Raw genomic sequence first — 26,128 nt, 5'->3', positions numbered from 1 at the left:
CAGATGATGAGTTCGTGAAGCAGCAGTGCAAGCCCTTATTTTAATGGCTCCATTAACTTCAACTCCAGTCTCATTATTACCCTTCCAAAACCCATTTTTGCCCTTGCTCTCCCTCTCTCCCATCCTCTCACAGATCCATCGGAAACCGGCTACGTTCCTCGCCGGAATCCACGGGATCACTCATCAGAAAACACGTCGTAAACCGCCGGAAAAGAGCATGTCTGTCAGCGTTCAGATGCCAACTCCGTCACACCGGCGGGACAGGGACGACGACACTGATGTGGATTCTAGAAATTGTAAGTTTTCTCTTTGCTCCGTTTGGTTGTCAAGAAAACGCGGAAAAAGAAACATGTTGGAGATTTTGAACCTAGGATTGGCTTGTTTTTTTATTTAAGCTTCTTATGAATGGGAGACTAAAGTCGAATTTTGTTTTCTTTTCCTTGGTTTTCTCAGCAACCAAACGGAGAATAATATCTTATTATCGTTCGTGTTTGCTTTAATATTAATTTTCTGTCATTCGTCTTTTCTTAATTTTGAGAGTTTGTCTAATTTAGTTGATGCAAACCATATTTTGGAGCACTGTGTTTGATGATTATGCACTTAAGAGCTGTGAGATATTAATTAGGTTCCAGTGATGGTTAAATCAAGATGGCGGAGGAGTAACAGTATAGGTGTGAGGTATCAAGAAGAGAGTGTCTTAGATAGTCCGTAATTTATCTCGGGCTTAAAACTTTGTGAAGGAACAGAAGTTTGTTGAATGCTTATCCTCTAAGAAGGGTTTTTGTAGATGACTTAGATAACAAAAGTCGGCAATGAGACATTCTAAAACATATTCAAATAATTTCTAGAACAACTGACGCAGAATATGTGGTGATACATTCGTAGTTGCTCCAGACCACACACAATCCCTGCCTTGTGCATGCATATCCATTGGGTCTATTTGGTTTAGTTTCTTTGCATTGCATAGGCCTCAATCCACCATTAAGCTTGTGCCTTTGCAAAGTTCTGAAGTTTGCCTCTTCTTCTGTTAATTTTCCTGTATGATTTCAAAATCATAGGCAATTGTATCATTCCCACAAGCAAAGACTAACCAAAATGGTCTTCACCACAAACAACGCAGAGACATGAACTATGCACATGAGATTTAACAGGTTGAATGATGATGAAAGTGGATTCTTAGACCATGGAACTACCTAGTGGGGGGAATAGATAGTCCAGACTTTTTAATGTCAAACTTCAAAATCTTCATCAATTCTTATCATACTTGACTATTTCAAGATTAAATTAAATTTAATGAAACAAGAATAATTAGAACAATCCACATAAGGAGACACATTCTATGAGGATACCGCCTACAAAGTCCCAACACAAACTTTATAGATGTGAAAGCCACAAGTCAAATGATAATAGATAAGCCACTAAATATGAAAAGAAGGTATACAGTTTTACCTAATCCGGATACTTTCAAAGGTCTTATACTGATAAGCACCTCTGTACTTCTTTCATGTCCTCAATGTAGGACCCTATGCTTCTTAGTGGATCCCCTCAACCTTGGATTGAGTATTTGAAGTCATTGTACGATATTGTCTTTCCATTGAAAAACTTTCAAGATTCGTTCTTAAAAGCTTTATGAGAGTTTGAAGATCAAGGTGAAACATTGATTATCCTCTCAATTATGCTCATATCAAATTCTAAGTGTTAAATCTAGGTGTTTATGGAAAAACTTTAAGACTTAAAAGATTTAGTTGGAACTATAGTTAAAAACTTGCAATACATGACACAATACAACGATATAATACATTTTCTACAAAAATAATATGTATTGCAATCCATATCTTATCTTACACATGTCTTATGATACACGATAAGACACATGATACAAGGATACAATGATATATATAACTTCAACCAATTTTATAATTTTTATTATATGTATTAAATTGTTTTTTTTGGAAGGAATGATGATGAATATGAAAAGTTGGAACTTTGAAGATGAGATATGAAGACATATGTATCAACAATACATATAGCTACATATGCCTTATTTGGAACAAAAAATCAAATAATTTTTTTTAAAAATTATTTTTGTAAATTTTGAGATGACCTATATATTAAACTCATATTTTGTTAAATTAAAATTTTCAAGACTCTAGTATTTAATGTTTTTATATGGTATGATATAATTTAACTTTTTAAATCCTACTATCTTGCATGAAATTGGTTATATATTACCTTATATGTCGTGCTTTTAATATATATGCACATATATTCATATTTTATTTATTTATTTATTTTTTACTATATAAAAAAAACTTACCATACACAATATGTTTTATGAGTTTATGACTATGATGTATAAAGAAAGTTTTATGGTTTGCTCTGTTGGTTAAAAACATGATACATGAAATAATTTTTTGACAGGCTATAAAAGGGAATGCATTAAAAAAGCTTTAAAAAGGCCACAAAAAGTACACATGATGCATACAATAAGAGTCAAAAGACAAAAATGGGAAGAGAAAGCAAGAAACAACCCCTTCTCCTTACATCAAGCACAACCAATTAATAAGACTTATCATGGTCAGAGATTGATTCTTCATATACAAAGTAATCCATTCCAAAAAGCTAGCCATAAAACAACATTTAATCACTTGACTCGAAAGTTCAACATTCTCAAACCACCTCTTGTTTCTTTCCATTCAAAGAGTCCAAAAAAGGCATAAAGGGGCAATCCTCCAAACTTTCTTTTGCTTTTTCTGATCAAAAACCCATGCTAGCAAGAAGATTCTCTTTGACTTTGGAATGCATCATCCACATTTAATACAAAGGCACATGATATAATAGAAAGATATGATACATTTTTTTTGACACATAGTGCATTCATATCTTATCTTGAGTGTATGTAACAATAAATATATGATACACGATACCACAATAAAACGATACATATTTATATTCAACCATTTTTCACAATTTTTAATAAAAATCAAATTTTTTTTTTCGTTAAAAGAATTATGATATTATTTGTTTTAAAAAATAATCCTACATAAAAAGTTATATTCTTGTTGTCAATAGCCATTGTGAAAGTACAGTAAATTTATTTTTACAGCAAACATTGAAGAATTTTCATTTGAATGATTTGCATGTTAGCATTGAAAATGACTGTGATTGGCGAATGAAAACTTTATTTAATAATTTGTTTTGGATTTCTTTTCATGGTAATTTCCATATTTTAAAACTCATTTCTTAAAAGAATCATGAATGCTTGAACTACCTGTAGGAGGGTATTTAAACCATGGTAAGACCCTTGAATTCTACCTCAAGAACCTTCAAACTGTGGGAGATGTTTGAACATCTTGTAGGGTCTTTGAACTCTTTGCTGAATGTTTGAACTCTCCATCAGACATTTGAACTACCCTTCTTTCTGCCTTCTGCACCAACCTTCCAATTTTCATGTTTTTCTCCTTTTTTTAATTTTTTTTTCTTTTCATTTTTAAATTGTCATTGTTTTGTCTTACATCTCCCAACACGTACTTACCTCATTCCAAATTGAGATTTGGATAGCTTGAACTCGATCAAGACCATTAAGACTCAAAGAAAGAAGTTATGTGAAACCAGTGCATGATTGGAATAAAATTGCCTACTTAATCCAAGGCATCAATTGATAAGAATGAAGCTAAGAGAGAAAAAGGTGCCTATATGTAGGGGGAGAAAAACCTATTAAAAAAAAAAAGGTGGGGGTGGGGGGGTGGTGTTGCGGCGCAGGGGGAAGGGAACAGTTAGGCTTCATTAGCATAGTGTTTTAGATTCTGTTCTTAAAAGGGACAATCTTAATAATGTGGAATTTTCATTCAGCATAAAACAACTTCTTGCATTCTTGAAGTTAAAAGCAGTTCTATTAAAACCATCTAAATGCAAATAGAAGCTCTTTTGGATTTGGAAAACCATTTTTGGCTTCGAAAAAGTTAATTCTAACTGCATCCAAGAGAAAAAGAAGGGATTATAAGAAAGAATAGAAGAAAAAGAACATGGTTTCTGCTGTTACTGGGGGTTATTTGAGTAGCCCACAGTTGGTAATGACTATATTAAATTTTTTTTAATCATAAGTCGAAGAAGGAATAGAAGAAAAAGAAGATGATTCCTGTGGTTATTGGAGATTATTTATGTTGCCCGCAATGCATAATTACTATTTAATTTTTTTTAAAAACGATAAGTTGAAGGAATCATTAGAAGGATAGCCTTCTTTGATTACTGGGGGTTATTTTAAGGTCTAATGTTGGATGAAGACACGTGAAAACTATTGAACATTGGTTAGGTCCAATAGGCCCTCTCTAATACCTTGAAGAGAAAATTTTATTGAATACTAGCTCGATTATTATAGTTGTCCCTAGGAATGAGATTTGTTAGAAAACTTAAAGTGTGAACATAGAATTGAGATATCCTCTAGTCATATCAAATCATACATATATCAAAATGAAGAGAATATCATCATGCTAGGGATACTAATTTTGTGTATCTCACACTTTATAAGTTAAATCATAATTCCTGAGAGCCTTTGTTGGAACATAAGTACATAACATGTCAAATGAACATAAATTGTTCTTTTGCCTATTTAAGAAAGAAGAAGAAGAAGAAGAAGAGAGTATCATCATGCTAGGGATACTAATTTTGTGTATCTCACACTTTTATAAGTTAAATCATAATTCCCGAGAGCTTTGTTGGAACATAAGTACATAACATGTCAAATGAACATAAATTGTTCTTTTGCCTATTAAAGAAATGAAGAGAGTATCATGTTGGGGATACTAATTTTGTGTATCTCACACTCAAAATGAAGAGAATATCATGCTTAGGATACTAATTTTGTGTATCTCACACCTTTATAAGTTTGATCTTAATTCCCAAGAGCTTTTGTTGGAACATAAGTACATAACATGTCAAATGAACATAAATTGTTCTTTTGGTTCTTTTGCCTATTAAAGAAGAAGAAGAAGGAAAGAATTGTAGTGTCTGGAAACATTTTCTAGAACAAGAATTTTTTTGCAAACATAAGTTTTTTCAAGAACAAAATTCTAAGAAGAAGAAGAAAAAGAAAGGAATTGTAGTGCCTCTTTGGAAACATTTTCTAAAACAATTTTTGAGAACAATTTTTAAAAACGTAAGTTTTTTCAAGAACAAAATTCTATTTGAGAATTGTAACATGAAAAATAGTTTTTTTTTTTGGCTTATTCTCCATGAAAGTACTATACATTTATGCAGATTATTCCCCATGAAGGTACTATACATTTATGCAAATTATTCTCCATGAAGGTACTATACATTTATGTACATTACAGAAGTTCTCAAATATTTTCCAAATACACTTCAAATTTGTTTTAAAAGATTAACCTGTCTTTGGAACAAATTCTCAAAAAAGGTTTTTATCAAGTGTTTGCCAAATATGTTTTCTAGGTTAGAAAACTGATTCCTATTCTAAAGAATAGAAACCGTTTTCAAGAACAGTTTTCCAAATAGGATTGTAATTTTGTTTTGTTTTTGTTTTTGTTTTTTTTTTTTGTTTGTAATTCAACAAAGGTATTTGGAGAAATTATTATATGTTTATTAGAGGAATAATACACATATATATACAATTGAGAGTCCTAAATTAGGAAGATATTATCCCTAAGAATCTGCCTACAAGAAAGGAAACAACTTAATTATGGTAAGTACAGATATATACAGCTAACACTCCCCCTCAAGTTGGAGCATAGACGTTGATCATGCCTAGCTTGTTACAAAAGTACTCAACTCGAGTTCCATTTAGAGCTTTTGTAAAAATATCGCCAAGTTGCTCTCCAGTCTTCACATGGCCAGTAGAGACTAGATTTTCCTCAATCTTTTCACGAATGAAGTGACAATCGACCTCAATGTGTTTGGTTATTTCATGATAGACTAGGTTCACAGCAATATGAAGAGCGGCTTGATTGTCACACCAAAGTTTCGCTGGCATTGTGCACTTCATTCCCACTTCACATAAGAGTTGATGTATCCATATGATTTCACAAGTAGCCTGTGCCATGACCCTATACTCAGATTTTACACTCGAACGGGATACAACACTCTGCTTCTTACTTTTCCAAGCCACTAGATTCCTACCAAAGAACACACAATAACCTGTAGTGGATCTTCTATCAAACTTAGAACCTGCCCAATCCCATCAGAAAAACACTCAATGCGAGTGTGTCCCTGACTACTGTATAGTGTACCTAGACCAGGAGCCTTCTTCAAATAGCACACAATCTACTCTACAGCTGCCCAATGCTTTACTGTAGGCGCAGATGTGAACTGACTAACAACACTTACTGCATATGCAATATTTGGTTGGGTCACAGTGAGATAATTTAGCTTCCCAACCACCCTCCGATACCTTTCAGGGTTGTAGAAGGGATCTCCATCATCTAGCATAAGTTGTACATTAGGAACCATCGGGGTAGTACATGGCTTTGCTTCTATCTTACCGGTCTCTTCAAGCAGATCAAGCACATACTTCCTTTGTGATAAGAACATCCCTTTCATGCTCCTTGATACTTCTATTCCCAGGAAATACTTCAGTTCACCCAAGTCCTTTGTATGAAACTTGGAATGCATGAATGCCTTAAGATCAGAGATTCCTGCATGATCATTTCCTGTAATAACTATATCATCGACATAAACCACAAGAAGTATGATACCAGCAGCTGATTTCTTGTAGAAAACGGAATGATTTTTCTTGTTCTTGTTCATGCCAAATGCTTGAATCTCCTTATTGAATTTTCCAAACCAAGCATGGGGACTCTGCTTCAATCCATAAAGAGCTTTTTTCAGATAACAAACCTTCCCATACTCCCCCTGAGCAACATATCCAGGAGATTGCTCCACATAGACTTCTTCTTCTAGATCACCATCAAGAAAAGCATTCTTGATGTCTAATTGATGTATCATCCATTGTTGGGAAGCAGCAATAGAAATAAATAGTCGAACTGAATTCAGTTTGGCAACTGGAGAGAAAGTATCAGAATAGTCTACTCCATATGTCTGAGCATATCCTCTAGCTACAAGCCTAGCTTTTAGTCTTGCCATAGAGCCATCAGGATTAACTTTTACTGCAAAGACCCACTTGCATCCAACAACTTTCTTTCCTTGAGGCAAATCAACAAGTTTCCATGTATGATTGTCCTCCAATGCACAGATTTCTTCAAGCATTGCATTCTTCCAACTAGGATGATTCAGGGCCTCTGTAACAGTTTTAGGTGCTGAAATAGAATCTATAGAGGCTACAAAAACACTCGAGGAAGATGATAGGTGATCATAAGACACAAAGTTAGCAATGGAATAGGTAGATTTGCATTGTCGTTTACCTTTTCGAAGGCTAATGGGACGGTCAAGATCATTGGAAGGATTAGATGACGAAGGAGTTGGTGCAGGACATGTATCTGTTGTCACTGGGCACCGAGAGTACACCTGTACAATCGGTGGTTTGATTGGAGCAGGAGGAACATCATCAACAGTACCCAAATGAGCAAGAGATGCATCAGAATCAACCATTCTTGATTGCCCAACAATTGGTCTTGAATTAATCACTTGATACACAAGCCATTCTTCATTCTCCTCCTCACTCGCAGAACTTGTGGGTGAAGAGAAAAAGGATGTGTCTTCTGAAAACACAACATCCGTTGATACTAGATACTTATTGAGATCAGTCGAGAAACATCTATAGCCCTTTTGCAGTCTTGAGTACCCCAAGAAAACACACTTTAATGCCTTAGGATCAAGTTTAGTAACAGAAGGCCTTGTATCTCTAACATAGCATGTACATCCAAAAATTCTTGGTTCAATTGGAAAGAGTGATTTTTGTGGATGTATTACTTTGTACGGAATATCACCTTTAAGCATTACAGTGGGCATATGGTTGATCAGAAAATAAGCTGTGGAAATTGCATCAACCCAAAATTGTTTTGGAACCTTCATCTGAAACATGAATGCACGAGCCGTCTCAAGTAAATGTCTGTTTTTTCTTTCAGCAACCCTATTTTGAGAAGGAGTATCAACACAAGATGTTTGATGAAGAATCCCATTGTGACTCATGTAGTTCTGAAATGAGTTAGACACATATTCTTTTCCATTATCACTTCTTAATATTTTCACAGACACATCATATTGGGTTTTAATCTCAGCAGAGAATGCACAAAAATGTGAAAAATACTTCTGAACGATTCTTCATAAAATAAATCCAAGTCATTCGAGAAAAATTATCCACAAAGGTAACAAAATATCGAAACCTAGTTTTAGAAGTAACAGGACAAGGACCCCAAACATCAGAATGTACTAACTCAAACAAAGACTCAGCCTGTTTATTAATCCTTGGGTCTAAAGAACTACGATGATGCTTCGCAAAATGACACGACTCACAATCTAATGAAGGTAAATTATCAAACTGAGGACATAATTCCTTCACCACCGATAGAGAAGGATGTCCTAACCGACAATGAGCTTCAACAGAAGAGGCAGTATTGACACACGCAACTGGTCGAGGTACCCACTCATCAAGAATATAGAGCCCATTAGATGCATGTCCTTTACCAAATGTCGGTTTCGTCCTAAGATCCTGAAACACACAATAATCAGGGAAAAATGAGACATTACAATTCAGATTTTTGGTAAGTTTACTGACAGAGATTAAGTTAAAGGCCAAATTTGGTAAGTTTAACACAGAAGATAAAGTAATAGAAGATGGTTTCACAGTCCTAGACCCTTTAATCTCATAGGTAGAACCATCAGCAACAGTAATAGGAGGAGCAAAATGTGTTCTGAAGGTAGAGAAAGTTTTATGATTACCTGTCATATGATTTGTGGCACCTGAATCAATTATCCATTTGTTTGAAGAGGAGACAAGACATGTTTTACTTGACTCTGTCGGAGTAATAACAAGAGTAGATGCTTTCAGTGATTCCTGATATTGTGAATATTTAGCAAACTCTTTTGCTGTCATTGTGACGATCTTGTCTGAGGAGTTTGAAGATGTAGCAGTATTAGATGTAGCAACATTGGTAGTTTGATTTCTCCGATTATGATTATGCAATTTCTTGCAGTTCTTCTTGGTATGGCCAGCCTCATGGCAGTAAAAACACACAATGGTACTTGAATCATTGCCATGATTTTCAAATGCCTTGTTTCCGCCCCTGTTATTCACCCTCCTTGTATTCTCTGCATTTCCTCCTTTTGCAGCAAGAACATTGGTGTGCTGAGAAGACGGGACATTCTCAGTTCGTAGAACTCTACTGAACACTTCCTGAAGGGAACCAGAAAGAATCTGAGATTTTGCAGTCTCAAACTCAGATGGGAGACCGGATAAGAAACTCATAACAACCATCTGTTCCCTTTGAGCCTATTGTACTCTAACATTCGGACTGAAAGGCATAAGTGCATTCAATTCCTCATATACCTTCTTGAAGTCCATAAAGTATGCAGTGAGGGATTTAGCTCCCTTCTCAGGACAATGGAAGGCATTCCATACATCATACATCCGAGACCAGAGTAAAGAAAATCTAGATAATCCATTAGCTCTTTAACAAATTCATAATGACTCAACAGACCAACAATATCACTATTAATAGAGTTTTTAATATGCAGAAATAACCATGCATCATCTTGCATCCAAAGTTTTCTAGTGTTATCATTAGGAGGTTCCTCAGTCAAGTGGTCATCTTTAGCAACACTTCTCAGATAAAATTTGATCGTCTTGCTCCATTCAATATAATTAGACCCATTTAATTTGGGTTCAGTTATTTTTGACACAACAGGCACTATATCAGCAACAAAATTCTTATTCTCTTCCATGGCAATAAAATTCAATCTCCAAAGTAATTTCACACCTAGATAAGAGCAGCCCAGACCAGAAATTGCAATTCACCACAGCAAGAAGAAAGAAAGAGACAAGCACCTCTTGTAGACCAAACAGAAATAGTAACAGAAACACCTGAAATCCCAAGAACAGAATCTCACAATCCAAGAACGAGATCACCGCACCACACACTGGCCGGAAAACGGGATTGCGACGCCAATGGAACTGGTCGAAGGTAAAAAGAAGCTGCCACGCTCCTCCACGCGCCGATGCATGAGTTGACGCTTCTTGCTTCTCAGGGCGCGTGAGCTTCACGCGTTTAGCTTCCGATCACCAGACTTCGGGTATCAGTCGATCCTGACACCGCGCTTTCCCCTCCGTAGGCAGTAACACTACCAGGTCACTTTTATTCCGTGACCCAAGAAGAACAGAGAATGGCAAAATGTCACTGGAAATCAGTGACTTAGAAATAACAAACCCAGAATTTGAGCTAAAGGCTCTGATACCATGTAATTCAACAAAGGTATTTGGAGAAATTACTGTATGTTTATTAGAGGAATAATATATATATATATATATATACAATTGAGAGTCCTAAATTAGGAAGGTATTATCCTTAAGAATCAGCCTACAAGAAAGGAAACAACTTAATTATGGTAAGTACAGATATATACAGCTAATATTGTTTTTTGTTTTTTGTGGGTTTTTTTTTTTTTTCTTCTTGGTTATGTTCCTTTGTTGCATCAAACTTTGGTTGCCACAACCAAGGTTATTATTTTGCATAGAGAGTTTTGTAAACAGGAGGATGTCCTTCCAATTTGGCATTCAGACTCTAGTCTAGTAGTTATATGATAAGTGATAACAATTATTCTTGGATGATAGAGATTTCAATGCAGAAGGATTGAACAGTTAATGTTTGTATTCTCTCTCATTGTTTAGTATTCTTGATCCAGGTGCAGGGAAAGGGGACATGCTAACAACAAATATGGAAGGAGAGACCTGCTCACATAGTCAAGTTGCTCCACGGAAGAACAGATATCTTATGAGCAATGTCAAGTGCTTTGGGGTGGACCTGTCCCCTGATAATGTTGCCGTTGCCATGGTATATTTTGTCCAAGGTGTTCTAGGCCTTTCTAGGCTTGCTGTCAGTTTTTATTTAAAAGACGATCTGCATCTAGATCCTGCAGAGGTGTGTGATCTTAACTTTCATAAATTTTTTAGGGGTAGAACTCATTTAGTCGCATATAATCCATACTATTTTCTTTCTTTGCTTTAACTTTTTAGGTTATAGTAGAACTCATTTAATCACATGTAATCCATACCATTTTTTTTCTTTGTTTTAATAGTTTAAAGAGTGAATATTCCAGTCATTTTTATGGTCATGGTTCAAACCAACTGTTGTTCTAATATCTTAATCTGTTGATGGTGGCCTATTCACCATTTTTGTGTAGGTTACAATTTCAGTATAAAAGATTTACGGGAATTACTTGAGTTTTTGGCTCATGAACTACGGAAAATAGAGGAAAATTCACGTTTTTCTAATAAATAACCTGATTATCTTATCAAAGGTTCATACAGACTGACAAATTATACATGGTTGACTAGACTGCTGTGATATCTGGTTTCTCTGCACTACCGTGGCTTGTCAAACCTCTTTATGGGTTTATTAGGTGCCGGCCTATTCCTTTATCTCCATTGTTTTCCCTTAATTGATAAATACATGTTTCCTATTTGTTTATTTGTGTTTAATAAGTGTTTATTTATTGCAGCGATTCTTTACCACTTTTTGGTTATCGAAGAAGGTCATACTTGGTTCTATCAGGGCTTCTTGGAGCACTCTCATGGAGTTTGATGGCCACTTTTGTGGACAGCAAGTATGGTGCCGCTTTCTGTATACTTCTTGGTTCTCTTTCTGTTGCCTTCTCAGATGTTGTAAGTATCTGAATTTATGTTTCTACTTCAAATTATTTTGTTAGAGATATCAACTGTTTTTAATCAGTATGCAGGCACATTACACTCTGAATTTTACTCTTTTAGGTTTTTTTAATATATTGGCTTACTAAATCTCCACACAAAACACTGAGTGTTCTGGAAAGAGAATTGTTATGGGTGTACAGAGCTATTAAGTGCCCATATCAACTTCCTTCTTAGTTGTTGATGAATCTTGCCTGCTCCATTTAGGTTGCAGCAACAGCACATCTCCCATGTGGGATGAACTGAACTATAATTCTCTGCCTAGTCTTTTTTACTTCTTAGGCATATACCTAATTAAGGGAAGCAGCTCTCTACCCAGTACATGTACAGAAACCTGCTCATACTTGGGATTAATTCTGTTAGAGACTTAAATATTTGATCTGTTCTACCAAATTCTTGAATTTTTTGGTTTCCATGGCAAAACTTTTGACAGTGGTCCAATACCCTCCACCACACTTCCCCCACACCCCAAATTTGTTTTTATCTTTTAAGTGAGTGGAAAAAAATATGATCCTGAAGATCACACTCTTGATCAGTGTGATGTTTTATTAAGTCCCATGACAGCAATAAGATTTTGCTATGTTGCCCCTCCCTGAGTGCATCTGGGTACTAGTGATTTCTCATATTGTAGCCTAGAAAAGATAGACACCTCTATTCTTGAGTTACATTGAGTGAAGCAATATATCCTGCTTTTCATAACAGTGACCAAAGGGTGATGTTCCTCAAATTTTCTATTCAAGCAAAGTGTTTTCTTTTCAACTACAGAGGAGCCATGCTAGTTAGTTACCATTTTCGTGGCTAATGGTTGTAACTTGAGGTTTGTACTGACCCTATAATAGGTGTTCCTTTAGGTTGGACTAGTAAGTTCTAGCATGCCTGAGCCCCATTCACCTGTAAAATAGACAAAAATTTCAATCTCAACCTACAACTAGCGAGCAAAAAAAAAAAAAAAAAAAAAAAACAAAAAACAAGAAAACAAAAATGAAAAAGACAAAGAAAGAAAGAACATCTTGTTCTCAGCTCATGGTGCCTACCACTAGAGCAAATATTGATCTAGCTCCATGCAACTTTCATTATTATTTCAAAAAGAAATTCAATGCATGAAAAAAACATTGTTATCAGTATTTTTTTTCCATTTTTCTTTTAAGGTTGGGGAGGGGGTTGGGTGGGTCTGGTGGGGGTTAAAGTAATAAAAAAAGATTTTATAGATAGCATCAAAGAAACTATACACCGAGGTACAAAGGGCATATATAATGGGTATCAAAAAGCATTTCCAAAGAGAGATAGAACACAAAAAACTACTCCTTGCCTAAGTCAGATCCTGCCCAATCTATAGCATCAAGTGAAGGCACTGATCCTTTTTCTATGTATATGCTAACCCATAATTCTAGATTTCCAAGGAAAGGGCACTTCAGTGATTGAACGACTGCTCCTCATTTTTGAACACTCTTCGATTTTTTTCCTTCTAAATTGTCTAAAAACTGCACAAAGGAGCATTTCTCCTAACCTTCTTTCGTTTTCTTAACACAAAAGAGCCATGCTAGTTTAAAAGAATCTCCCTAATTGTAGAAGGTAGGACTGAAACAATGTTGAATAAAGAGAAAAGTAACTGCCCTACCACCCTTATTTTGGCATAGTAAAGCAGGATATATGATCAATTAATTCCCTTTCATATTTACAAAAGAAATATTTGTCCATCAATGACCACCTTGTCTTTTGATATTTACCTAAAGTTGACACATCCTTGAACTAGCTTCCAAAGCAAAAGAACTTGCCTTAGATAGAATCCATGAATTCCAAATGATGCCCACTGAGAAAGGTATCGAACATTCTAGCTCTAGGACAAAATATAAAGATTTGATAGAAAAAGAATGCCATCCCTTGGGCCCATCCAAACCACCCTATCCTTCTCTTTCCTCTTCATGGACCTTCTTTTGTAACCTTGAGAAAAAAGTCTGTACATTGTCTAGGTCTTAATCATTCATGTATTTAGAGAATAAGAAATCTAGTGGCCCCTTTCATCTAGATCATCCCATACATTTGCCACCCAAGCCTTTTTTGATGAAGGTAAGACATGCAAAGAGGGGAAAGACATAAGGGTTCTTACATACACCACTTATCTTTTCAACACTTCATCTTCCTCCCATTGCCCACCTCAAAGGATGCTCTACCATTGAATAGATCCCATCGCTTTCTGATGCCTTCTTGTAACTCAACTTCAGACCCTTCTATCACTTTACAAGAACTCAAACCTATTTCTTCTTCTCCATATTTCCCCTATTTAGCTTGTTTTCAAAATGTTTCTCCTTTAGAAGCATATCCCCAACACCATTTTCCAAGGAGGGCCTTATTAAGCGAAGAAAGGCATCTAATGCTTAGGCCCGTCTTACTCTTCTCCTTACAAACGATTGACCGTTTCCCTAAATACATCTTTTTCTCTAAAGCCTTGTCTCTGCATACAAGGTATCTTAGAATCTTTTCAAATCTCAATCTAATCATTTTAGGAATGTTGAACAAGGACATAACGTAAATAGATGAATTGGATAAGGTGCTTCGAATCAAAGTAAGACTCCCCTTATTTCGAAATAGATTGCTTTTTCCACATTGACAGTCTTCAAAGAAACCTTTCTTCCATGCCATTCTAAATTGACTATGCTCTAAGGGAGGCTCTAGGGAAGCCCCAAGTAGATGGGAAGGCATCCCAACTTCAAGGCCAATTCCTCCATATTAGCTACCCTTCCTATTGGATCAACTCAATTTTGTTTAGATTTATTTTTAGCCTTGAGATAGCACCAAACCACATGAGTAGCTGGATTAAATGAACCATTTGACCTTGTGAAGCCTCACAAAAAGTAAGGGCATTTTTAGCAAATAACAGATGGGACACCTTCAGCCCCTTCCCCTCACCTTGAATCCTAACAAAAAACCGCTCTCCAGAACCTCCATAGCCAACACAAATAAACAAGGAGAAAAGAGGGTCCCCTTGTCTCAGTAGAGCTTTGAAAAAGGTTGGAGGGGGTGTTATTAACTATCACATAAAACTGTTGTGGGGATGCACTCTTTGATTTATTCAAACCATGTTGGGCCAAACCCCATCTTCTCAAGAATAGCTAGTAGGAAGCCCCAGGTGAAGTGATCATTTACCCTCTTAATATCAAGCTTGCAAATTACACCATTGGAACTGTTTTTGGTATATAATCAATTGCCTCATTAGCTATATGAGCACTGCATCAAGAAAAAACATTCTAGAACTTGAAAACCACTTTTCCTACCACCTTCTTCAATCAATATGCCAACACCTGAACTAAAAGCTTATACAACCCACCTATCAAACTTATTGGTCTGAAGTCTTCTAAGTTCTTGATCTCCACCTTTCTTTGGGATTGTTGAGAAAGAGAGAAAGAAGAAAGACCTTGATTCTCATTAATGTAATGATCTACTTACAATTGAGAAATATATATATATACAAGGCTAGGAGTCCTAACTACCATACATGTGTCCTACCATATATTTTTTTGATAAGTAAGCACAGAATATATTGATAAGAGACCAAAAAGCCACACGTATACAGGGGGTATACAAATTAGCTAAGCCTCTCCACCAAAAAACAACAGAAAACCCACCATCCCTTAATTGGAGGCTATCCACTCCAACGAGCCTATAAGAGACATCGACCTCTCTCCACTATACATTCTCGCCCAACACCATAAATTACAGACAAAAGAATTTTTAAGTTTCTGAATATCTATCATCCCTCCCCTAAAAGCAAGCCTATTTCTTTCCTTCCAAAGGGTCCAAAAAATGTACAACGGTATAGACTTCCATATCTTTTTCCTTTTTTTCCCTACAAAAGGGCCCCTCCAGCTTAACAAGACCTCCTTTACAGTTTCTGGAAAGACCCACTGAACACCAACCAAAGCACATATCATATCCCATAGGACTTTTGCCACTATACAATGTATGAGGATGTGATTTACAGTCTCCTCTTCGCAACCACACAAGAAGCACCGATTAGGGAGGTGCCACCCTCTTTTCTGAAGCCTATCAAGCGTAAGCACCTTACCCCAAGTAGCTTCCCAAGCAAAAAACAGAATTTTTGTTGGGACTTTATCCACCCAAATGTTGTTCTTCGGGAAATTATTAGCCACGGTATTTACCACCAAGTTGTATGCTTCTTTTACTTTAAACTGTCCGTTTCTCCCCCCTTTCCAAAAAACAGCATCCTCTTCTAAAGTAGGCTTGAACCCCCTCAAAAAATGGAGCATATTACCTACCATTTCCAGCTCCCAATCATTGAAACCCCTCACAAATCTTAAATCCCAATCACCATGGCCCACATTCTGGTCCCACAAATCTGCTACTGTGCCATTCCTATTAGCAGCCATCTCATAAAGGTGAGGAAACCTTTGGGACAGCACTGTACAACCGCACCAAGAGTCCTTCCAAAAGCTGATTTTGGAACCATTCCCCATATTAAACGCCATGTTTTCCCAACACCAATCTTTTTCCTTCATAATTTCCTTCCAAACCCCTACTCCAAACGCCCCATTAGCCTTTTGGTCACCCAACCAAGACCCTCTTGCCCGTATTTCGCCAAAAGCACTTGCTTCCACAGATTTTCCTTTTCACAAGCAAACCTCCAAATCCATTTTCCCAACAAAGCCTTGTTTAGCGGGGTTAGCTTCCTTAAACCAAGCCCCCCTTTTCCTTCTCCGTACACACAACCTCCCACTTAACAAGGTGCACTTTCCTTTCCAAGTTTCCTCCTCCCCAAAGAAAATCCCTTTGCACTTTTTCAAGCCTTCTCGCAACCGACTTTGGCATACGGAAAAGAGACATTTGATACAATGGTATACTAGCCATTGTGCTCTTAATAAGAATAAGTCTCCCGCCTTTGGAGATATATTGACGCTTCCAATGCGCAAGTCTTCTTCTCATCTTCTCTTCCACCCCATCCCACACGGCAACGCTCTTGTTAGGAGCCCCCAAAGGCAACCCTAGATACACCGAAGGCAAAGAGCCCACCTTGCAGCCCAATTCCGCAGCCATCTCCTCCATCTCTTCCACCTCTCCAACCGGGAATATTTCACTTTTATCCAGATTTATCCTTAATCCTGAGGCGGCTTCAAACCAAAATAGAATCCAACCCAAATAAGTTAGGCACTCCTTCTTGGCTTCACAAAAAACTATAGTATCATCCGCAAAAAGTAGATGGGAAACATGCACAGGCTGCCCTCCTCCTCCTTGGATCCTACATCCCGACAAAAACCCCCCTTCAACAGCCCTCCTAATCAGATTGCTCAACACCTCCATCCCCATCACAAAAAGGTAAGGGGAAAGGGGATCTCCTTGCCTCAACCCCTTAGAACTAGGAAAGAACCCAGCCGACACACCATTCACCAACACCGAAATGTGTCCTACCATATATGTGTCCTATATTAACAAAGAAATGTTATACACTATAAATACATTATATTCAACACTCCCCCTCAAGCTGGAGCATATACGTCATATGCACCAAGCTTGTTACAAATATATTTAATCCTAGGACCTCCGAGAGATTTAGTGAAGATGTTAGCTAGTTGATCATTTGAATTAACAAAACTTGTAGCAACACATCCTGATGCGATCTTCTCTCTAATGAAATGACAGTCAACTTCAATATGTTTGGTCCTTTCATGAAAGACTGGATTGGATGCAATATGTAATGCGGCCTGGTTATCACATATGAGTTTCATCTGTTCATCCTTTCCAAATCTCAACTCTCGAAGAAGATGTCTCAACCATATGAGTTCACATGTTGCCAAAGCCATAGCTCGATACTCGGCTTCAGCGCTAGATCTGGCCACTACATCTTGTTTCTTACTCTTCCAAGATATTAGATTACCTCCAATAAAAACACAGTACCCTGAAGTGAAACGTCTATCTGTGGGTGAGCCAGCCCAATCTGCATCTGTGTAGCCAACAACCTGAGTATGACCTCTGTTCTCGTACAACACACCTTGGCCTGGTGTACTTTTGATATATCGAAGAATGCGGATTACAGCATCCCAATGGCTATCACATGGTGACTGTAGGAATTGACTAACAACACTCACAGGAAAAGAAATGTCTGGACGAGTAATGGTGAGATAGTTCAATTTACCTACGAGCTGTCGATATCTCCCGGGGTCTCCTAAAGGCTCCCCCTGTCCTGGTACAAGTTTGACATTCGGATCCATAAGTGTGTCTACCGGTTTACAGTCTAACATACCGGTTTCTTCCAGGATGTCTAAAGCATACTTCCTTTGGGAAATGACCATAGCAGAACTGGATTGAGCTATCTCAATTCCCAAGAAATACTTGAGTTTCCCTAAGTCTTTGGTCTGAAAGTGGGTAAAAAGGTGTTGTTTTAGTTTCTGAATACCATCCTGATCACTGCCTGTAATGACGATGTCGTCCACATAAACAACCAGATAAATACACTGCCCCAAAGAGTTATGATGATAGAAAACTGAATGGTCTGCTGTACTGCGAAACATGCCAAACTCTTGAACAACAGAACTAAAACGGCCAAACCATGCCCGAGGAGATTGTTTCAAGCCATATAGGGGGAGTGAGGAATCTGATCATGTAAGACAGAGGAGGGCATACGATTAATCAAATAACAAGCGGTAAGAACAGCGTCCCCCCAAAAACGAAAAGGAACATTACTATGGAGGAGGAGAGTACGAGCTGTCTCAACAAGATGTCGATTCTTGCATTCAGCTACCCCATTTTGTTGAGGAGTATGAGCACAAGAAGACTGATGAAGAATCCCATGATGGGACATAAACGAAGTAAATGGGGCTGAAAAATATTCCCTGGCATTGTCACTGCGTAACACACGAATAGAAATATGGAATTGGGTTTGGATTTCAGCATAAAATTTCTGGAAAATAGAGAATAACTCAGCTCGATTTTTCATTAAAAATAACCAAGTACATCCAGAATAGTCATCAATGAAAGTGACAAAATACTGAAATCCTAAAGTAGACGCAGTTCGACAAGGACCCCAAACATCAGTGTGGACAAGCTCAAAAGGAGACTTTGCCCGATTATTCAAACGCTTTGGGAACGAGACACGAGTATGTTTCCCAAGCTGACATGACTCACACGGAAGCGACGATAAAGTGGAAAAACGAGGGACCATCTTCTAGAACTTGGAGAGACTAGGGTGGCCCAGACGATTGTGAATGAGGAGAGGAGCATCAGTGGAAATGCAAACTGCAGGAGATGAATCCGAGGTGAGGTGATAGAGGCCTTGAGACTCACGTCCTATGCCAATCGTCTTCCCCGTACTCCGGTCATGCAAGGTCACAAATTTATCAGAAAAGGTAATAGAGCAATTAAGAGTACGAGTGATTTTGCTGATGGAAATAAGATTAAAAGGACATTCAGGAGTATAAAGGACAGAAGTGAGAGGTAGAGAAGGCAGAGGAAGGGCCAAACCAATACCTTTAGTCACAGTTTGAGAACCATTAGCTAAAGTAACAGTAGGTAAAACAGAGGTAGTAGTAATAAAGGAAAAAAGATCCTTATTACCAGATAAGTGATCAGAAGCTCCAGAATCTAGAATCCAGGGTCCAAGAGAAGATGTGTGGGTAAGGCAGGCAGAGACATTACTAAGCTGGGCAACAGAAGCTTGAGATGCGGAAGAGCTTGGAGGCTGAGGCAACGGAGAATCAGAGGACTGGGCCACATGGGCAGTGCGAGGAGGTCGTCCATGTAACTGATAGCAATGATCGCGAGTGTGGCCAAGTTTATTGCAATAGGTGCAATGAGGACGTTGACCTTTACCTCGGGTACCACTGCGGCCTCCTCGAGAGCTAGTTTGAGAAACTAACACAAAAGAATTTGAAGTGCTATCAAATGGCAAAGTCTGAGTGGAGGAGATACGGAAGAGGCGAGCAAACACATCATCCAAGGACGGAACTGATGAACTACCAAGAATCTGATCGCGGACAGGCTCAAGATCCGGACGGAGGCCAATAAGAGTAAGAACCATGAAGAACTTGTCAAGCTATGTTTGTTGAGCCCCAACATCAGGAGTAAGAGGCATCACAGTCAAGAACTCCTCCTTAAGAGAGGCAATCTGGCCAATATAAGTAGATAGATCCAAGTCCTATTGGCTAAGATGGACAATAGCAGAAGCCACCCAATAAAGACGCTGGATATCATTCGTATATAATCCTTTGGCCTGAGTCCAAAATTTAAAACAAGTTTTGTAGGCCCGAAGATGAAGAAGAATCTTGGGATCAACCGATTGCCATAATACACTACATAACTGTGCATCTATCTTCCTCCACTGTACGCGGTCAATCTCAGGGATATTTGCCTCCTGTGTAATCAAGTGATCCTCATATCCTTGACCCATAAACCAAAGTTCAACAGAGGCAGACCAGGAAAGATAATTGTCACTGCCAACCAATTTCTCCGAAGTAATCATAGGAGATCCAGATATAACAGCGGAAAAAATGGAATTTTAAGTAGTCATATCTACTTATCTGGAGAATGAAGTATGTTTGGATCGAAGAGAGCCCTAATACGGCTTCAGATTGCGGCGTGGCACCACCGAAAAAAGGAGACGACCTCAGATCGCGGCATGGTACCACCAGAAAGGTAGAAGAACACTTCCTAAGGCACGTGCAGGGATTGGAGTGGAGAAAAAGTAGTCGGAGCTTCGCCGGAAAGATTGTTTGGAGGGCCGACGGAGACAAAAATCCCCAAAAGAGGTACGTGCAGGGCTCGGATGGGAGAACTAGGGAGGTGGGGAGGCTGGTCGGCGTCAGGCGAAGCTGGAGGAGGAGGCGCGTCGTCGGAAAAGGCCTCACGCGCTCTCACGCGCTGGCCGGAAAATTGCACGTGGACGGCGCGTGGAGGCTCTTTTGGTGTCGGTGCCTTGACAAAAGTTGGAGATCTCCTCCAAGCGCTCCTTCTGGTATGGTTGGTGTCGGAAAAATACGTCGCCGGAAAGTTCGCCGGCGGTGAGTGGTTTCTGTCAACGATTCGAATGACTGGAAAGTATTGGGAGATGGGGAAGGTGATCGGAATGAAACACGGTCACCGGAAGGTTTCCCGGAGTTGATGACACGGGAAACAGGAAAGAATTAGGTTTTCTTCCTTGGCTCTGATACCATGTTGAGAGAGAGAGAAAGAAGAAAGACCTTGATTCTCATTAATGTAATAATCTACTTACAATTGAGAAATATATATATATACAAGGCTAGGAGTCCTAACTACCATACATGTGTCCTACCATATATGTGTCCTATATTAACAAAGAAAGGTTATACATTATAAATACATTATATTCAACAGGGATTAACACCAATAGCATAACATTCAGACTTTTCTGTACCGGATACAACAATGGAAAGTTCTTAGATGTTGTAGAAATATCCCATTAAAATGAAACAGCCCGCATTATGCACCCTTAGTGATGGGTTTAAAACCCTAGTACATGAACCTTGATTGAAGCAAGTTGATGATGCAAAATTAATGATGTCAGCAAGTTGATGATGCAAAATTAATGATGTCAGCTGCTGATGTTATCAGAAATTACTGTAGAAGTCAATTCTTGTGTACTTCTAAAGCCTTCACAGAAATCTCCAATATTTGGTTAGGTGCATCTGAGAAATGGCTATTATGGAGTGTAGGACTCGTCCAATTAATTTATATTAAAATTGTAAAATTATACTATTTCCCTTGAAAAAACTTATAAAACCCTTATTTTCAGCTATTATGTGGAGCCTGTGACTTGACATGGTTTGTTCATCAATACATTAAACCATAAATTTCACTACAGTTAAATAAAATAGCTGTGTCTATAGATTACATCAGTTAAATGTCTTTATTATCTCCTTATCGTACGGCTGGAGCCTTATGAATGTCGTAATGTTTTGGAATGGTTGTGATCTCCTAATTCTGTGCCTTCTTTTTCATATTGGCCAGGTTTTTTATTCAGATAAATAGGACCTATCCTAAATATTTTTGCTCTTGTAGAGAAACATGTTTTTTTGAAATGATGTTATGTGACTTCATTAAATGGCATGTTATATTTTCTTCAAACATTAATATTTTTCTTGGAAAAAAAAAAAAACTGCCATTTCCAATTTACTAGGAGCTAAATTGAATTATATTCCAGTGCAACACTTTTTCTTTGGTGCATTAAGAAGCATCCTGTAGTTGGTATTTTTTTCCTTCCATTTATTTATGTGGCGTACTTCACACGCTTGTCTTAATCTGAAGCATGGTATAGGTTGTAGATTCCATGGTTGTAGAGAGGGCTCGGGGTGAGTCACAAAGCATGTCAGGATCGCTTCAGTCTTTATGCTGGGGATCCTCTGCTTTTGGTGGAATAGTGAGCTCCTACTTTAGTGGCTCCCTGGTGGGTGCTTATGGTGTAAGGTACGTTGGGTGGTTAATTTTTTTAATGCAATTTCTTATGACTGTTGATCATCCTAGCCATTCATTTTGGTGTCAAGTTTAATGTATCAGGTTTGTTTTTGGTGTCACGGCATTGCTACCTCTGATAACATCTGCTGTCGCTATTCTTGTTAAAGAACAGCCTGTGGCTGGTCCAGCAAGGGGACAGGCTTTTCCTTTGATCAGTCCTAGCTTTTATGAGAGCTCAAAACAGAACATTATTCAGTTGTGGGATGCTGTCAGGCAGCGTAATATATTTCTTCCCACCTTATTCATTTTCCTCTGGCAGGCAACACCACACTCGGACTCTGCCATGTTTTACTTTACGTATGTTGAATCCTTGATTGTGAATATTTTGCCCTTCACTTTCAGTGATTTAATCCTAATGCCACTTGGAAAATTCTCATTATTTCTTAGCATCTTCTTTCAATCTTAACAATTGATCTTCTTATTTCAGCACAAATAGACTTGGTTTCACCCCAGAATTTTTAGGACGTGTCAAGCTTGTTACTTCGGTGGCATCACTAATTGGTGTTGGACTGTATAATGGGTTTTTGAAAGATGTTCCATTGCGGAAGATTTTTTTTGTAACTACAATTTTTGGCTCAGCTCTTGGGATGACCCAGGTTTGTGTTACAATTTATATGAAGTTATTCAAGATTTACATTCAACTTAACTGTTGCCAATAATATATATTTTGTTATTGCTTAGGTTTTTCTAGTCACTGGATTAAACAGGAAGTTTGGTATAAGTGATGAATGGTTCTCCATTGGGGATTCTTTGATTCTAACTGTTCTTGGTCAGGTAATTTGTTTTATTTTTTTTAAAACTGCATTGACACAGAATTGGCAGAAAACATATATGTTATTGACTTTCACTGTATCTCACTCATCTCTTGTGTTGTTTATATCACATTGAGACCACTGTAATGGTTGGGTGATTTGCAAGTTTAATTATTAAAAAGCTTTTATTGGGATATTTCTCTAAGGAGGTGCCAGAATTAGGGTTGAATCCTTAGGGGAAAAAAAATTATTATTCAAACCTGCTTTGAGATGTTTTTCAATTCATGAACATCCTTAGTTTTTTCTCTCTCTTCTTGCTAACCATGTAGCTGATTTTTCCAATTTTCTGTTATAGAAGAATCATTGTGAAACATCATTGGAATCATAACTATTTTCCTGGCTAGCTGTTCCAATTGATATGCATGTAATTTAATAATTTTACATGTTTTATTTGGCCATATGCCAGTTTGTTAGGTTTGTCTTGTACTAATTGACTAAATAGTTTGTGGTACATCAACTTGCAACAACATCCCCTCCATCTCCCCACCCCCCCCCCCCCCCCCCCCCCCCCCCCCCCCCCCCCCCCCCCCCCCAAAAAAAAAAAAAAAAAAACCTACAAGGAAAAAAAAAGGAAATAATTTGGCTTTTCCCATAGTTTTAACAACTGTTATATGAGATTTTTATGGCTTTTAGAATCAACCTGGGCCTTTTGTAATAATAAGACAGGGATCACCACCAGGGGCAGCTCATATAGGGCATTTAGAGTGCCTTTTGTTATAATATTATGGGTTTCTATTAATGATATAGAGTATTTAAAATAATTTACTTTTATTTCCCTTTGTATAATAAAATTGAAAATGATATAGATAAAAAGAATTTAATAAGATAATAGAATGATAGAATATATAAATGTTGAGATGTGAATGAAGTTAAATAATAAATTTTATTTCACTCTAGGATATATTATACATCTTGGTAATAATTAAATATTATCCTTGTGCTATTTAATAAAATTAGAAATATTAATACAGTTACATTTTACCCTTATCAGGATTTAATCAATTAATTTTAAAGTTTAAGAAATGAAACGTCATTTTTTTTTTCTTTGGTTATAATTATTTTTAATTTTAATAATATATAAATGATATATTTATGATGACATGTTGACATCATGGTTTGATTATGGTTGAACTATTGGTCCAATCAATGAATCATGACCAGTAATTTAATTGGTCTGATTTTGAAAACATTGCATTCTTTCCTTTTGTTGCCTATCCAGGAAATTGATTTGCATTGTTGTAGATATATGCCAGTCACACTTGCAAAGAGGGAACAAATGAGCTTTCTGTCACATTCAGGAAAGGAAGAAAAAAAGTGGATTCAGTGAGAAAATAGAATTCTGTATACTTCAGCATAAATTTGCTGCTTCACTGCAGAGAACAAAATTTAAAATTAATAACAGTAATAAAGAACAGTAAATAATTTACCAGCAGAGGACAGCATTTAGAAATAATAAGAATATAATGAAGAATAAAGAATTTACAATCAAGACCTTTGTATCAGGCTCAAAAATTTAACCATAGCATCTGTAAGCAACAACTTTAGGAAGAGATCATGACATGGGCTTGATGGTAAAGCATGCAGCATGAATGAGAAAGCCATATTTTCCTTTGATGCATTCTTTCTTGGTATAATTTTGATCTTATTTTATGCAGACTAGTTCTGTTGGTTATTATACTGTGAAGTTGATACCAGATTTTATTGCAGGCTTCATTCATGCCTGTTCTTGTTTTAGCAGCAAGATTATGTCCACAGGGGATGGAAGCAACTCTTTTTGCAACCCTTATGTCCATTTCAAATGGAGGAAGTGTTGTGGGGGGGCTGGTGGGTGCTGGTCTGACCCAGCTGTTTGGTGTCACCAAGGATAGCTTTGATAATTTAACTTTTTTGATAATCCTCTGCAATCTCAGCTCTCTGTTGCCATTGCCACTCCTTGGCCTCCTTCCTCAAGACAGCCCTGATGATGCTTCTACAAAGGAGACTGAAGATATCGAGATGAAGTGTAATTGAATTTGAATTTTGTTGTCATCCACATTGTTCAAACTTACCTGCTTCACTCTTCAAGGGATCTTTTAGAGCCTCATTGTGCCAAAATTTTGAGCTTGGTTAGCTGGAGGTTACAAAAGTAACAGAGAGAATTTTACTTGTAAATAACACAATGTCCCATTTTGAAAGCACATGCTATTTGAGTTTGGAACTTGACTACTGTTGTAACTCTTCAGACAAAAAGGCAGCATTTTTTGTCCATGTACTAAGCTCATTCTTTTGTAAGTGCTCTCAAGTTCTCACTCATCAGGAGGATAACTTTATTTACATTGATATTTTTATGCTTTTCCGAACCTTGGAGTTGTCTTCAATTTTGATATTTTATTTATTGTCTTTATTTACTCTAGCCAGGTGAAATATAAACCAAGTTACAATCCCTTGATCCATCGGCAATAGTCACAAAACTGCTTCTTCGAATGTGGGCAATACTCAAGTCACCTGTGCATCAGAGGGATTGAATTTGTCAAGGTATGCAATTTATCCAAATAGTACTTTGGATCAGTGTGCACTTAATTGGAGTGAGCAAAGCCGAACCCACCACCACCAAAAGGAACACATTTCTGATGGTCCTCTCATGAGGCGTTCTGATAGGGGCAGCCCACATGGTAGGGCCCTGTAAGTGTTCCAATGTGTTGTCATCTCTTCTGTTCTACTCCATCTTCATGAATTGAATGCGGGCCCACCAGAACTTTTCAACTGCGGCATGCCACACAATATTGACCAGAATTGTAAGTGTTCCAATGTGTTGTCATCCTACAATTTTTTTTTTTTGTTTTGTTTTAGGAAGTCTAAATAAAAATTGAGAAGAATGGTTGATTTTATGAAAGGATCTCCATCTTATTGTTTTTTTTTCTCGAAAAATTAAGAACTGATTGTATTTACGTCAATGCAGAGAACTAAATTTGAGAATTCGTTTATTAGATTTAGCGGTGCCCTAAAATCTATCAGCATTTTTTAGATTATA

At 37.4% G+C, this 26,128-nt stretch overlaps 1 protein-coding gene across 3 annotated transcripts; it reads left to right on the top strand.

Annotated features, from left to right (window-relative positions):
• LOC117914664 (folate-biopterin transporter 1, chloroplastic) lies at positions 1-26,025 on the top strand. Of its 3 annotated transcripts, none has more exons than XR_004651299.1 (10): positions 1-296; positions 10,810-11,045; positions 11,462-11,526; positions 11,626-11,788; positions 22,110-22,258; positions 22,349-22,603; positions 22,734-22,902; positions 22,988-23,080; positions 24,826-25,385; positions 25,516-26,025. XR_004651299.1 is itself a non-coding variant. In XM_034830092.1 (9 exons), exons 1-9 carry the CDS (start codon positions 44-46, stop codon positions 25,126-25,128), a joined length of 1,686 nt encoding a protein of 561 aa, XP_034685983.1. In that variant the 5' UTR covers positions 1-43; the 3' UTR covers positions 25,129-25,458. The 3 variants fall into 3 exon arrangements, 1 of the variants encoding a protein (XP_034685983.1); XR_004651298.1 differs by having other exon boundaries at positions 25,512-26,025; XM_034830092.1 differs by lacking the exon at positions 25,516-26,025 and having other exon boundaries at positions 24,826-25,458.
• The last annotated feature ends 103 nt before the right edge of the window (positions 26,026-26,128 follow it).

The sequence above is a fragment of the Vitis riparia genome, chromosome 5, assembly GCF_004353265.1.
Source record: "Vitis riparia cultivar Riparia Gloire de Montpellier isolate 1030 chromosome 5, EGFV_Vit.rip_1.0, whole genome shotgun sequence".
Lineage (NCBI taxonomy): Eukaryota > Viridiplantae > Streptophyta > Magnoliopsida > Vitales > Vitaceae > Vitis > Vitis riparia.
Note: the sequence above shows the minus strand (reverse complement) of the source record. Positions and strands in the feature narration are given on the sequence as shown.

Bases quoted from the DNA above. Each gene is read 5' to 3' on its own strand.
- LOC117914664 (XM_034830092.1), top strand. From the start codon at position 44: ATGGCTCCATTAACTTCAACTCCAGTCTCATTATTACCCTTCCAAAAC. The intron at 11,046-11,461 runs GTGTGTGATCTT...ATGGTTGACTAG, and splicing joins TGCATCTAGATCCTGCAGAG to ACTGCTGTGATATCTGGTTT. The intron at 11,789-22,109 runs GTAAGTATCTGA...AGCATGGTATAG, and splicing joins CTGTTGCCTTCTCAGATGTT to GTTGTAGATTCCATGGTTGT.